This window comes from Augochlora pura, chromosome 7 (assembly GCF_028453695.1).
Source record: "Augochlora pura isolate Apur16 chromosome 7, APUR_v2.2.1, whole genome shotgun sequence".
NCBI lineage: Eukaryota > Metazoa > Arthropoda > Insecta > Hymenoptera > Halictidae > Augochlora > Augochlora pura.
This window is the reverse complement of record NC_135778.1, coordinates 28,262,765-28,277,234: the sequence shown is the minus strand read 5'-3', so window position 1 is coordinate 28,277,234 and position 14,470 is coordinate 28,262,765. Positions and strand designations below refer to the sequence as shown.

The 14,470-nt window shown below is 40.8% G+C and overlaps 1 protein-coding gene across 1 annotated transcript in view; it reads right to left on the bottom strand.

Moving 5' to 3' along the window:
* The window catches only part of Pdfr (Pigment-dispersing factor receptor), a 32,597-nt gene extending 18,777 nt beyond the window's left edge, over positions 1-13,820 (bottom strand). The window contains exons 1-2 of the mRNA XM_078186978.1: positions 13,202-13,820; positions 10,874-10,981 (exon numbers count right to left, since the gene is read on the bottom strand). Coding sequence (XP_078043104.1) covers positions 10,874-10,981; positions 13,202-13,283 — 190 coding nt within the window. The 5' untranslated portion in view covers positions 13,284-13,820. The remainder of the gene's footprint in view (positions 1-10,873; positions 10,982-13,201) is intronic.
* Between the last annotated feature and the right edge of the window lie 650 nt (positions 13,821-14,470).

Here is a 14,470-nt window from a genome sequence, read left to right as displayed (position 1 = left end):
CTTCGGATTGGACAAACACGTTCGCAAGAGAAGGACACCTGTAATTAATGTTTCTGCGAGTCAGTTGCCTCGGCGACTTCTCGTTCGTCGATCTTGAACTAATTCAAGATTAACGATGCTTTTCTAATTGCACCTGCAGGTGTTCTCATTCCGTTTTTATTCTTACGTTATACTGTTATGCTTCAAATTATACTCGGCTATAGTTGCGCTTGACTGAGATTGTAGTTGAATCAAGTGCATACTTGAATTAGGTCAAGTCGTACTTAAATGCCATTGTACTTGGCTTAAATGCGAGGTAAGAACTGAGTAGAGTTGTATTTGACTCGTTAAGGTAACTTGTACTTGACTGAAGCTACAGTAAAGCAACTTATACTTGACTGAAGTTGTACTTAAATTAAGTCAATACCTGAATCAACGCAACCTATATTTAAGTCTGACTGTATTTATCTTAAGTGTAACTTCAATTATGAAAGTCGTACAGAGTAATAATTGTATCAAGTTCTACTTGACTCGAGCTACAACTATAGTAATTTGATTCAAGTGTAACTTGAAGCAAGTACATACTCAATACATACTTAAATCTAATTCTACTTGAATTAAATGATACTTCACGTAAGTTGTACGAAGTAATAATTAAATCAAGTTATACTTGACTCAAGTTACGACTAAAGTAACTCGTACTTGACTCAACTTATACTTGCATCGATTCGTGTTTGATTCAAAACTTGCACTCAAACGTAGTCACGTCCAATCAGAAATTACAATTAACTTTTAATAATTAAAACGATGTCTAAGTCAAGTCATACTTAATTCACGCGATATTTAATTCAAGTTACGCTTAAGCCAAGTCGCTCTTGGCTCTATAAATACCAAAATCGCTGTCCACGTTGCAGCTATTGTATCTCCACGAAAAAAATCGCACAATATTCCGGCGTGGTTCATTTTACAGGCTGAAGTCTCTACATTAACTTGCTCGTCTTGTCGTTTTTTTTCTCTAGAAGGGCTTTGATGCTGGAAAGCTGATGAAAAAGTGGAGATGATTCTTTTTCCCTGACGACACAGTTTTTATTGAAAGTGCAACAATGCGGAGCACGATGCAGTATTAGGTACAAAAAGCAGACCAAAATACGATTTTTCAATTCTTTTACCATTTTCAATATTTCGCGATAGCTTTCAATATTTTATAATGTCTCTTCGTATCGTACAAAGCTTTCTTATATTTTGCATTAGTTTTAAATACGTCTTAATAATTTGGTCCAGTTATTCACGATCTCTAAACTATTTCTGATTGTATTTAGCTTCTTTCGTACATAAATTTAAATAATTAAATAGCTTCCATAAACCACGAACTATAATAATATCTGTTCCCAAATGTTTGAAATAATATTCCACTATACTAAAACAGCGTAAATAAATAAACAGGCACATACTGACTCCATCAAGCAATGAAATAATATTCTAACTATTTCACTAATCATTCCTGGTTGTTTATAATTAATCAGCCTACATTGACGTACTATAAATAAATTACTAGATACATTATCGATGCGTTATGCTAGTCAAAATTATTTTCACCAGCAATGGCGAAAATCTGGACGATACAATCATACGTCGAATTTCCTCTGCTCTTCCAACCCTTGATTACGTACCCCTAGCGTCTAGATATTTTCAACAGGGTATGTGGACTGAGAAAACAATGGTGATTCGGAGGTGAGCACCGAAAGAATTTCATTTCGCAGCAGTGTTATCGGAGATCCGCAATAAAGAAGGACCATGAATATTCCGGGGAAAAAGGAGGGGGTGGAGGAAAAGCTGCTCAAAGGGAAGCGTATCCCGGCCCGCCTTCTTTAAAGCCTTTCCTTAAAGACTGCAGCTTCAGAATGGCGGAGCCGGCTCCCCTTTTTCGCGGTCGTAGTTTCGTGGCGACCACAAAGCCGACCGCGACAAAGCGCCGCTCTATTGATCTGATCCTTTCGACTGGCCGGTTGTAATTAGCCAGCGAAAATATTCGTCGAAAATTCCGTCGTCGGCCGGCCGGGAAACTCCTCCCATTCAGTCCTCTTATTCGGAAAATCAAACGAATTAACAATAGAAGCCACCTCGAACAAAGAAGCGAATCGAACGAATTGAAATCGGCCGATAAAAAAAGGTATTGCGAAAGTGGGTCGAACGCGGGCAGAAAATTATAATTGCGTTTGCTTCGATTTAACATCGACCGGCGCATTATCGAGCAAAAATATCTCGGCTAAGAAATGCGAATGTTTGCGGACACTGTTTCTCTGTCGATTCTGTTGACGCTTCGTTTCGTAGAGTAATTCGTGTTAAATTAGATGCCAGTTGAAATTCCTTACTCGTTCTGTAAATACATAATTAGTATGCAAATGGTCGTTCGAGACATATATTTTTTAAAAATAATATTCACAGATTACCATCGCGCTGGCAAGTCATAAACGACGACAGAAATTATACTGCGGAGTAAAGATTTTAAAGTGGATGGGAAATTTCTTATTTTCTTTCAATTCGCAAATGGATAGAAATCATCGGCGGGCCTAATATTTTACAATGCGAAGCGGAAACATTTGATTGAAATAAATATGTCCTTTGTTCAGAGCGAAACGAAACGCTCTGGATATTGTTACCATGAAATTTCGCCGACCACGGAGTTTCGAGTAGGACTTGACATTCTGCATTCAATTTAATTAAATTTAATGTAATTTAGTTAAATTTAATGTGATTTAATTAAATTTAATGCAATTTAATTTAATTTGTTTACATTCAATTATTGTGAGAAATACGAAAAGAAATATAAGATTTTGAAATATGTGCTTGTACATTTCCGACATGTTCGTTTTCCCTCATAAATATGAATGAGATTTTAAACGATTAATAGGAATTCACGAGGAACGCTATTGCAATTAAATCATTTTCTTCTGCACAGCATAAATCGTGATTTCCAGTACATTTGCTTATCTCTATGATGCCGAATAAATCTTCAAATATTATTTAATATAAACGAGACTATTTATTTAACTACCTCCATTACTTTTCCAAATATTTTCACCGGCTTATGATTCCCGAGCAGCTTGTACAGCGGTGCGCTGCACGAACTTTTCTAATAGCAATTTTTTTAGTTATTTCGTTCCATCTATTTTCTGTTGCAACTCCGCGAGAAAATATCGAACGTGGATGCACCTGGGCTCATTTTAAAGCGCCGAGCCTCCGTATACAACTTCGCGTATTGTTTCCTTTTCAGAACATTCTCAGGGAAAAATAATCACGGTGCAAGTAAATGCGACCGTGGTTGAAATTTTTTCAAAATTCCCGCGCCCCTAGAGAGAGAAGAAAAATTTGTCTTCGGTTCAGACCGACGTGGATTTACAGAGCGAAGTCTCCTCTTTCCAACGGGACCAAAATCATGGGGATGCGCGATTTTACGTTGCAGTTTTATGTCAACCGGAACGAAATGTGTTTCGTTAAATGTTAAATGCCGCGGAATATTCGAGACAGCTTCTCTCCATTTGTTCATCGCTTTTTCTACATTGTAGTCGCGCCGTAAAATAATTTATCACCGTTAACGTGTCGTCGATGGATTTATGAGGACGGGCCTTCGGCTGCGAATGAATACTGAGCGACTTTCGAGGGCCACCGAAGGATCTAGAAGTTCCACGAGTGTTATAGATCTGTCGCGTTGTTCGCGTTGCGCTTTAATCGGGCGTGGGTGGCCCCCACCCGAATCGGGAGCAAGCGCTGGAAGAAAGGAAAGGGCGAGGACATGGAGCAGCGAAGGAGACAACGGCGCTTCGAAGGAACGTGGAGAGGCTGGTTTGACAGTGATTCAATAAGTGGAATGAAAGGAAATCTCTCTGAAAGCTTCTTAAATCAATGGAACACGGTCTAGGAAATTTACAGGGCACAGGCTTTCACAGACACTGATCCGATGATCATGCTTCTCAGGGAATCGAAATAACAGGTTCATCCAGTAGTACTGCATCTGAGCTCAGTAATTGTTTATTGCAGCTGCGGGTTCTATTTTTTTTTTTTTACTTAAACGCTGCTTGAGTCGTGTACAACTTGATTTAAGCATAACTTGCAAAAATATAATCTTGATTTGTGTGTGACTGAAGGGCACATAATTTTGATTTAAGTATGATTGGTGGAAGCACAACTTGATTCAAGTATTTCTAGCTTGAGTCACATGCAACTTTATTCAATTGTAACTTAAGAACATAACTTGAGAATACATTGGTCGAGTCAAGGTTATGTCAAGGTCCTCCGACTCAACTTTGAATTTGGAAAGACTTGAGTTGATTCAAGTATGACTTGAAGGACTTAACTTGATTCAATAATGATTTGGAAGAACACAACATCATCTAAATATAATTTGGGTCATCATCAACTTGATTTAAATAGAATATGAGTCGTTTGAAACTTAAAGTGTCAAGGCAAGTGCAACTTGATCCGAATATAACGTAGATATTCCCATGAATCCCCCAAATTTTTCACGCATCCAAAAATTTGTGTACCAGCCCTATAATTTTTTACAACATTCCTATAAATTCTTACTAGCATCTAGAATTTTTCCATAAGTCTCAACATCTTTTTACACTCTTCAGAATTTTTGCAATGAATCCTGTATCTTCTCGCATAACTTGAGTCAAGTACAACTTGACCTAAGTAAAGTCTGAGTTAAATAGAAGTTAATCGAACTATAAATCATATCGGACGTGATTTGTTTAATGTATAAAATGTGTCAATTATGTCACTATTTATGCACGACTTGATTACAACTTGATTCAAACTTAAGAGACAACTTAAATTCGTCGGTAACAAATAGACCGAATACAAGCTCTTCTTGCTCGACATTCCAGATCGTAAAAATGGTGTTCGCCAGCATCTCGGTGCTACTAATGTTCCCGCAGCCGGCACGAACATTTAATTTTCCCCGTGTCGCCGTGAACGCTCGAAAGAAGTTACTTAACAGATGGTCTCTCGTTGAACGATACGTCGCCGAGATTTTTTATGCCGTTCTACTTTAATATGTCGTGTCCCGACGCACATCGATTCGCATGCACGTGCAGCTTGCTTGAACTTGCCGCGGCGGCCTTCGCGATGCACTTCCGTCTACACCGCGACAGTGACGGGCCAGAAACAAAGGGCGAATGAGAAGCCCGGCCGTTTGACAGTGTGCGACGTAGGAACGCGGCGATGTGTTGGCGCACCGCTCGACCCACTTCTCCGCATTTTGATTGCACTCGATAACGCCGCGACATGTTACGATCCCTAACAGCGCGGCAAAACTCCCGCACCCCGTGGCCTCCGCTAGCTTTTCTGCATGTATCAGCCAGCCGTATCCAGCATCTTCGCCCCGGCATCCGACGGCGTAATCACCAACGATTTTTCGTCTCTGTCTCGTAAATAAAATAGCGCCGGCACTAGCACGATTAAATCCAACCCCGACCGCTTTCTTATCTACCGCCCCTCCTCCCCGCCCCTTCCTGCTGATACCTAATGCACACGTGCAATTAACCTCGATGCACCCGTCTGAACGCTGAAGAATCTGGCCGTTTCTGGCTCTCTGCTCTTTTCAGATCACTCGGCTGGATTACGCCGTCTGCCCGCGGAATATCAGTCGGCGAAGAAATCGCCGAATACATAGTGCAGCGTTGCGGACTAATCTTTATTTTGTTATGGTATATTTGAAAGGAATTGATTCGATTCTGGATTAGAAATTTCACTAGTATTTTACTCATTTTATACCCTTGATTCGAGTACTTAGCTCAAGTTATGTGAAGAGTTACACAGGGTTCAGTATAAAAATTGTGGGTCCTGCAAAAAATTTTCCAGACGAATAAGAAAAATGTGAGAGATAGGAAAAGTGTATAGATACAATATATGTATAGATATAATATTATTTATTACAAAATAATAGATACAATAGAAAGTGTACAATAAGTGTATTGTACACTTTAAAAAAATTGGGGACTGTAGATAAATTTTTCTGGCCCGACAAAAAATTATTGGACATAATAGAGCTCTATCAACAATTCTAAACTTTAGAAAACAACTTTAGGATCTACTAAAAAAATTATAGGACCAGCAGGAAATTGTGGAACGTCCGAGAAAATTTGAGGAGCTAGTAAAAACGTATAGGAGTGGTAAAAAAAATTGTTGAGTTTGCAGAAACATTTTTGACTTTGTTAAACAATTGGAGAACTAATTGGGATATGTATGTTATACTCGACTGAGCATACTCGACTGAGGTTGAATAAAATTGTGCTTGACTCAAGCTATATTTGGAGACAGTGGTGTTTCACTCAAGTTATACTTGAATAAGTTCTACTTGATTGAATTTGTAGTTGAGTAAAGTTGGCTGTAATTCTATTTATCGTGGGATTAAGTAGCTCTTGAGTCAAGTTTTATTTGAATAAAATTGCACTAGACTCAAATTCTATTGGAATAAAATTGCACTTGACTCAAGCTCTATTGGAATTAAATTATACTTGACTCGAATTCTATTGGAATCAAATTACACTTTACTCAAGATCTACTGGAATTAAATTACACTTGACTCAAATTCTATTGGACTAAAATCGCATTGACTCAAGCTCTTTTGAAAATAAATTACACTTGACTCAAGATCTATTAGAATTAAATTACACTCGACTGAAATTCTATTGGAATAAAATCACATTGACTCAAGTTCTACTCGAAGAACGTCGCCCCCGACCAAAGTAAAAATGTTCCCAATAAACTCCGTCGATTGCAGCCGTCGTCTGCTCAACTCGAAACATCTCCTATCTGCTCGAATTCCCCAAGCGTGCTCTGTTAAGGATTCCAAGATCGCATTAAGGAAAGTGAACGGATGCGCGAGCAGGATCGAGCTGGTATATTTAAGAGCGGCTCACGAGTCGACGTTAAATCCGTCGCCAGACGGTTCTGCAGATCACGGCGACGTCGCCGACGATTCGCATTGTAACGGAGCCGAGATTTGCATACCGGGTCGCGCCGCCACGGAAACAGGGCCGAGTCGAATACAGGGAACGATATGGCCGCATCTGGCACCGGTGTTAATTCGGCCCATGCAAATTTCTTTCCAGCTCGCGCCGGGGCCGCGTCACATGGACAGGGGCGGGCTCAACAGGCAACGTGCCCGCCAGTTTAAAATTCGAGCGCCGCCGCTATCCTATGTATCGTCACGCCCCGACATCACTGTCGAATATCGATGAATAAAATATTTTTTCGCGCCGCTGTCTTTCATTATTTCTCACTCGAAAATCCGTGCGAATTTTCGATGGACCTGTTCGCAATTTTCGGTCACCATTCTGCGCGAAACAAATTGCGTTCGTGTGTTGGTGCAAGAGCCCAGCCAATTACCGCAACCTGTTCGCAGAGTTTTCCCTACTGAAAATGACTTTAGCAATTTTATTCGCATTACGTACGGTGTCTTTTATTTATGCAGATTTTACCATATTACGAGTATAAAATTTCCATTCCCCTTTTTCTTTCAGAAAATCTCGCGAATTCGGTGCGATAATTTCTCTCGTCGTTTTAAGGGCTTTCGTCTTTTATATGTTTAATTGTGACAAACGAATGATTCATCGTATTTAAATAAAAAGTTAATATGTCGTGATCGATAAATATGAAGTAAATCACGCTTGGAAATAAACTAAACGCGGAGGAATTTGACCGAAGTTCAGGTAAATGTTTCCGTTATCGATCGAATTTCGATTAAGGATGATTATGATGGGTTGCACTTCGTATAATTCATGGCTGGCGGATATATCGAAGCATCGTCCGAGATGGAGTGAAAGTGAGGGTTAGTTTATATTCGAGGACAGCAACAAGTGTTCCTGATTGCCTTTAACTTCCAACTAATTGCCTGATTCGCGCAGGTGAAGGCTAGAAGCGGAACGAATGGGACCCGGAAGGTGGGCGCTTGGCAGTTAACTTAAACGAAGAGAAAAAGTGCTCGCCTTGTGGCGTTTCTTTGCTTGTCTCCCCGAGTCGCCCACAGCGAAGAAAATTCATTCGGGCTTAGGCGACACTGGGAATTCGTCGCGAAATAGAAGAAGCCAAAGGGCACGTCCATTAAATTCGTTTTTCCGTCGAGTTAAACGCGCAGGCTCAAATCGCCACCCCAATAAAATCCCGTGCCAAGTCTACTAAAAATAGATTCCTGAATAACAAAAATGATTTCCAAACAAACACAACCTTCCTGATTGAAATAAAATAATAAATCCACGAAATCCGTCACGTGGTTCTCGAGAAAAAAATTAAAAAGTCCATAGAGTTCGTGTGCCTTTAAGTTGCCTCGACAGCTTTAATTATACTCACGGTATCACTCCATGCAAAACGTAAATAAAATTAGTGTTTCGATTGGACAATTTTTTACCTGACAAAGCAAAGTTTGTCGATTAACATAAAAAAAAAGAATCATCCAAATCGGACGAGCAGTTCTTGAGATAAAAATTCGCGAACGCAGTATTTTTGACACGAGTTTTCGAAGGGCTGTATTTGTTACAGAATTTTTAAATCGTTATAAACGATGGCTGCTCCGATTTGAAGTACGATTGATATCCGATAGAACTTGTCCAATAGAAACCGACGATTAACAAAAAGGGCATATGGAGCACCGACGCGGCGGTTAACGGTGCATAGATTTGATAGGGAAGTTTCAGCCGCTGTGCAGCTGCAATTAGAGGTCCCCCGTCGCGTTGTAAATACGTATACAGTCGGCGAGGTTCACGCCTATGTGTGCGCGTGTGCCACGGATCGGAGCCGGGATTACAATTCCAGTTTGCAGATGCGATGGAAGGGCTTACTTCCGGCACGTAGTTTGATAAGCCAGGCCAATTTTGCAGATAGTTAATATTCGCGAGCCTATATTGGATTGCACTCCGCCGATGTCTGGGATTAAAATTACTCGCATCCCTTGTGATACAAACCGAATGATTTTTGGTAAATTGGATTTCTTTCAAACGCAAAGGCAACAAATTCGACCGGAAAAAAAATAGAACCGGATGTAACGAACCCGAAAATATTCGGTAAATATTTTGCCAGAAGGGAAAACCCTGCGGTTTCTAGCAGAAAAAAAAATACCTCAACTAAGAAATACAAATATTTACAGACACTGTTTCCCTCAAGTGTGTTACATATTCATTTTATTCTTTTTATTTCTGTATTAAATACTTTAGACAAACAAGCGTATTTCATTGACTGTTTCGACTCATTTTTTTAGATAGTTTTATGGGGACCTGGCGTGTCAAAGGACCAACGAACTTCTATAATATCTGTACCTATAATCTATAATTATTATTATATTAATATTTCCTAGCAATAATTATAACATTATTACGACGCTGAAATTCTGTAGGAAAATTAAAAAGCCATCTCATGCTAAATAAATGAAATTAAATGGAATTATCGAGGCAGTAAAAAGTGCCGCAGTTTTGTCGGCAAATTTAATTTACGACATGAAAAATGCGGGACGGTGGACCAAACGGTGTGTCAATTTTTCTCCGGAGTGCTTCGCCGGTGGTTGCTTTTGTTATGCAAAGAAGATCCCGCTGATTATAATCTACCCAGTAATAAATCACGAAATCTTCGAAGTCCGACGCTCGGAAGCGGCGCTTTTCAATTAAGGCTTGGAACGGCGAATCCGGAATCCGTAATTACTAACTCGAACCATGAAATTCTTTCGCGATCGGTTCCCCCATGCAAATGACCCCTGTAATTTTCCTTGTAACCCGAGATCTTGCGTCCTGTACAATTAATTAATCGAACACTACGCCGAAAACCGGGAAAAGAATTAGGGACAGCCGAATAATGATGGAAAGGGAACGTTTCAGGCGGACCTTTGTGTTTAGCGCAGTTTTTGTGACTCCCTCTCTGCCGGATTCCAATGGACGGCGATGGAAAAATGAACGCTGCGAGCATGCTGGCAATTGTGCTCTCAAAGACTTTTAATTCAATTAATTGGACGAGCTTTGGAGGTGTCGCATTGGAGCGGCTGTAACTTCGAAGGGAATCGTTATATCTGCGTGACGAAATTTTATTGTAAACTCGCTGCTCGGAGACTGCCAAATGAACCCACAAAGTGTTAATATCGTAGAAAATATATGTTTCCTTAAAACAATTCCCGGGCGCAGGTCATGCAAGTTTAACTAAAGTTTAACTTAGAAAGTCAGGAACTTACAAACGCATCCTAACGAAGCTGCCATAACTTTGCACATTATGGTCACATCTGCATTCAAGAATTCTTGTTGAATCCTCGAAGATTGATAAACTGAACGCGCAAAGTTACAGTTTGGTGTAAAAATTATTTGTTCGTTTAAAAAATTCCAGAGCGACTCTTTGACGTCCTAAGTTTCGATCCTATAAGTGCAGCATGCTGAAATAGTCATAACTCTGCACAGAGTGATCAGATCTTCATACAAAAATTCCTGTGTGTACGACAGAGATTGTTAAATAAACCTGCAAAGTGACAATTTGATAAAACAATTATGTGTGTTTATAAAAATTTCGAAGTCGCTCATAAAGACTCAATACGACTACCCTCCAAGTACGCCCTAGTAAAATAGCCATAACTTTCTATATAGTGATCAGATATGCATAAAAATATTCCTACATGAATCTTCAGAGATTGCTAAATGAGCCTAGAAAGTGCCAACTCCGTGTCTGCAAGCAAATCTCGATATAATATTGCAAGCATAGAATCATGGTTGGCCGAGTAAGTTGTTCTTTGGAAATTACAAGCTCGGTCTAATTATCGGCAGGCATGCTAGGAGAGGCGACGGGTGGCTGCGGTCGCGACGGCTAACAAGCAATTTAAATGTGCATTCATCAAACGTGTCGCACACGCGGGCACACTTACTGCTGGTATCGAATCCGTCCTCGAAGGGGCATCTCTGTTTGATCGTTGTCGAGGCTTTAGTCGGCGGCCAGCAGAGCAGCGAGTCCCAGACCTGTTCGCACCACAGCTCTGCAAAACGAAAAACGAGAAGGCCTGAAGCTTATTACTGTCGCTCGCGGAAGTAGCCTCTACCCACGGACTGCCGACCCCCGACCCACGTTCCACCCTCTCGACGCTCCGCCGCGATACAATTTGATATTGAACCCCGGCGAGAGAAAGAGAGAGAGAGAGAGAGAGAGAGAGGACGGCCGCTCGTCTGCCGTGGGAAACTTCCTTCCTAGGTCAGTGCTGGCCTGCTACGCGAAGCTTTTCAACGAATCCGGACGCTCCTTGAGCTCCACGAATTTTGGATTGGTCCTTTTTCACACGTTCCGTCGAGTGCCCTGCTTTTTGGTCCATTTCCTTGACTAGATCTTCAAACGGCAACTCGGGCGGATTTTTCATTGCGTTTCCACGGCTGGTTTTTAATCGAACTAAGCTTGAATTAAAGCGGGAAGTGGCCACTTTAGGATTAGGTGGTTTCGGTCGAAAAAAAGAAACGCAAGGTCGTTTTTAAAAATCGGCGAATTCCGGCCGGAGGCTCGAGTAGAACGGGCGCGACTTTTAAAGGGTGGACTTCAAAGCGGCTTTAAGGTGTATCGCGGTGGGAGGTTTTTAATCTAGCGTAGCTTAAATTAAAGCCGAATGTGTCCGCTTTACGACAGGATGGATTAGATTAAAAGCGAATAGCGAGGTCATTTTGAAAAAAAATTGGAAAATCTCGACACGTGACTCGAATGAAGCTGACGCGATTTTTAAAGCGGGACATCCGAGCGGTATTAAGTTGTATCGTAGTGGGAGGATTTTAATTTAATATAGCTTAAATTAAAGCTGAAAGTGTTCTCTTTAAGCTGAGGTCGTTTAGATCGTTAAAGAATAGCGGAAACATTTTTAAAAATTTGGGAACGGTTGACCGACATCGACGGGAAAAATAAGTCGATTTCTAGGATAACTTCGTATCAATTTTGAGGTATGCTTCCGTGGAGATTTTTTAATATCACTGACCTCGCATTAAAGCTGAATTAATACATACTGAGATAAGATAATTATAATTCTAGAGAAAAATTTGATATCGCTACAAAAAATTGATTTCACCCACTCGCTATTTCGCAGCAAATGCTAATTTGTTTGGATAACTTTTAATCAATTTTAGATAGTGTTCCCGTGCAAATATTTTGAACTTATTGTGCTCAAATTAAAGCTTGAGAAGTCCTCTTTAAAATAGACTGTTTCCTGTTCGTCTAAAAAATTTGTGATCATGACAAGAAATCCATAACCGAAGAAGAATTCAATGTTATTAATTTCCTGGCCCGAATTCAAGGCACTATTTCAAATTGAATTTTCTTGAAAGCGGGGGGTGGTTATACCGACGAATGTTATATCTACTACCCTTCCACGACTAAAGGCATCCTTGAAAAGGATCACTCGGCTGCAACTAATCCAGTCAACCTTCGAAAACTCTTTTCAAACTTTCACTGCATCGTGAAACTCGTTGGAAACGCCGGGCTCTGATATCTATTCCTCCTGCAGGGTGAGAACAACCCTTTAAAACTTGTTCCTCCACTTCCCCCCTAACATTCTGATCGCAAAAAGATCATGAGAATAGAAAATTCATAACTTCTTAAAGTTCGGAAGCATCTACAAACTTTTACCGACACGAACCTCAGGTAAAATGTTTCCATTTAAATAACAAATCATCGAGGACTTACCTGCACAACTTCGTGCAACATAAAACCGACAAAAATTCCAACCTCCTCGAAAAAAATTTGCGCAATTGTCAAAGTATACGATCACAATATCGATATTAATTTTTAAAGGTTTATTATCATAAAAAATATATTAACAAAATACATTTTAACCCCTTACACTATGACTTATGTCACAGCTACGTGGATTAGTGTTCGCTTGTTATACTTACTAGCAATTATTAATATTTACTAATAATACTTGTATTAATTATATGACAATCTCCACTTCAACGTTTAAATATTAATGATACATAAGTAAAATTTAATTCCATTTTAAGAGTTGTGAATAACGTATATACGTATAATAACGTATCGGTAGATTGTAACGAGTCTGACACGATGTTATAGGGCAAGGGATTAAAGGATGTTTCCATCTCGAGAAGACAAAGGATCATAAAAACAACAATCCCAATATTTGACACAGACTGAAATCAACCGACATCGTGCTTTATCCGTGACAATTAATTTATCCGACACATAAAACGTCAGGATTGATACTCACCACCCTCGGGAGGGATGAAGTCTTTGTACCGGACGCTGCAAAAGTCCCGAGTGTTATTGCCGATGGCATTAGCCGCCTCCATGTTGCCTTTAATTGTCCATTTCCCGGCCTCTCGGACTTTCCCTCTTCTACATCTTCGCCGGCAACCCCCACCACTCCCGAATCAATAAAGATTTCTGCCGGGACCCGAACAGGTCGTCCGTTTCGGCCCGCCGTCGTCGTTTGTCCACATACTTCGGTCCTTTATCAGGCTTTGGCCGTGTCCCGCAGTCGAAACAATCGAGTTAGGGTTGCGCAACTGTGTTTTCCTCCTGCTTCCAACTCCTCAGCCAGTCATCGCGAGAGCCGCGCGCCTTTTATTTGGCATCTCGCGACGAGAAACGGGGCGAGGGAAGCTCCCCCCGCGCGACGACGATCATACGAGTCTTTGAAATTCTAATCCAGCCGCCCCGCGACAACCCCTTTGCATATTATTCCGCCGACTTCGCAACCCGCAGCCACTTCCACTGTTCAGTCTACTCGAAGGGTAATATTATTCACAGTAGATTATTTGTAGTAGATCGTTTACAGTAGATTATCTGTAGTAGATTATTTGTAATATTGTAGATTATTTTTAGTAGAATTATTAATCCTCTGGAATTGATCCCTATTAGCGGTTGTATTTTAAAAGTCTCCAAACAATTCGAAATTGAATCACTTTCATCGGGCAACTACCCCCTGTCCTCGACACAACTGTTTCATTGATTCACTCGCCGAAGGTTACGGTGGTCCCTTTGCATTCATTTCCTACAGGGGTGGTTCTCCGCGGCGCCACGATTTATTGCACTGCTCTCCGCGCGAAATTAAATCACTTTCGCTGGCCCACTATCCTTTGTTCTCGATAGGATCGATTCGTTCGTCGAACGTTGTACTTCTCTTGTACCTATTTTATTAAGGGGCGGTTTCCATCGGCAACCCCGGAATTTATTTCGCCGGTGCGACACACGCAGTTAAATCGACGCCGCGTTAAACCGCATCTGTTCCCCGGTTGAAAGGGCGCGAGTAATTCATTCGCCCAACGATTTTGGTCTTGAATCATTTATTTCTGTTCGTGGTGGTTTCCCGCAGCCCGCCAATTTATTCCGCAGCTTCTTTGCGCACGGTTAAGCGACTTCCGCTATCCGACCATCCGGCGGCTTTAATGGCGTCGCGTTAATTCATTTATTTACCAAACGCCGGTCCTTTCGCGTTCATTTTCAGGGGGGCGGCGGTTTAACCCCTCCCCTTCAC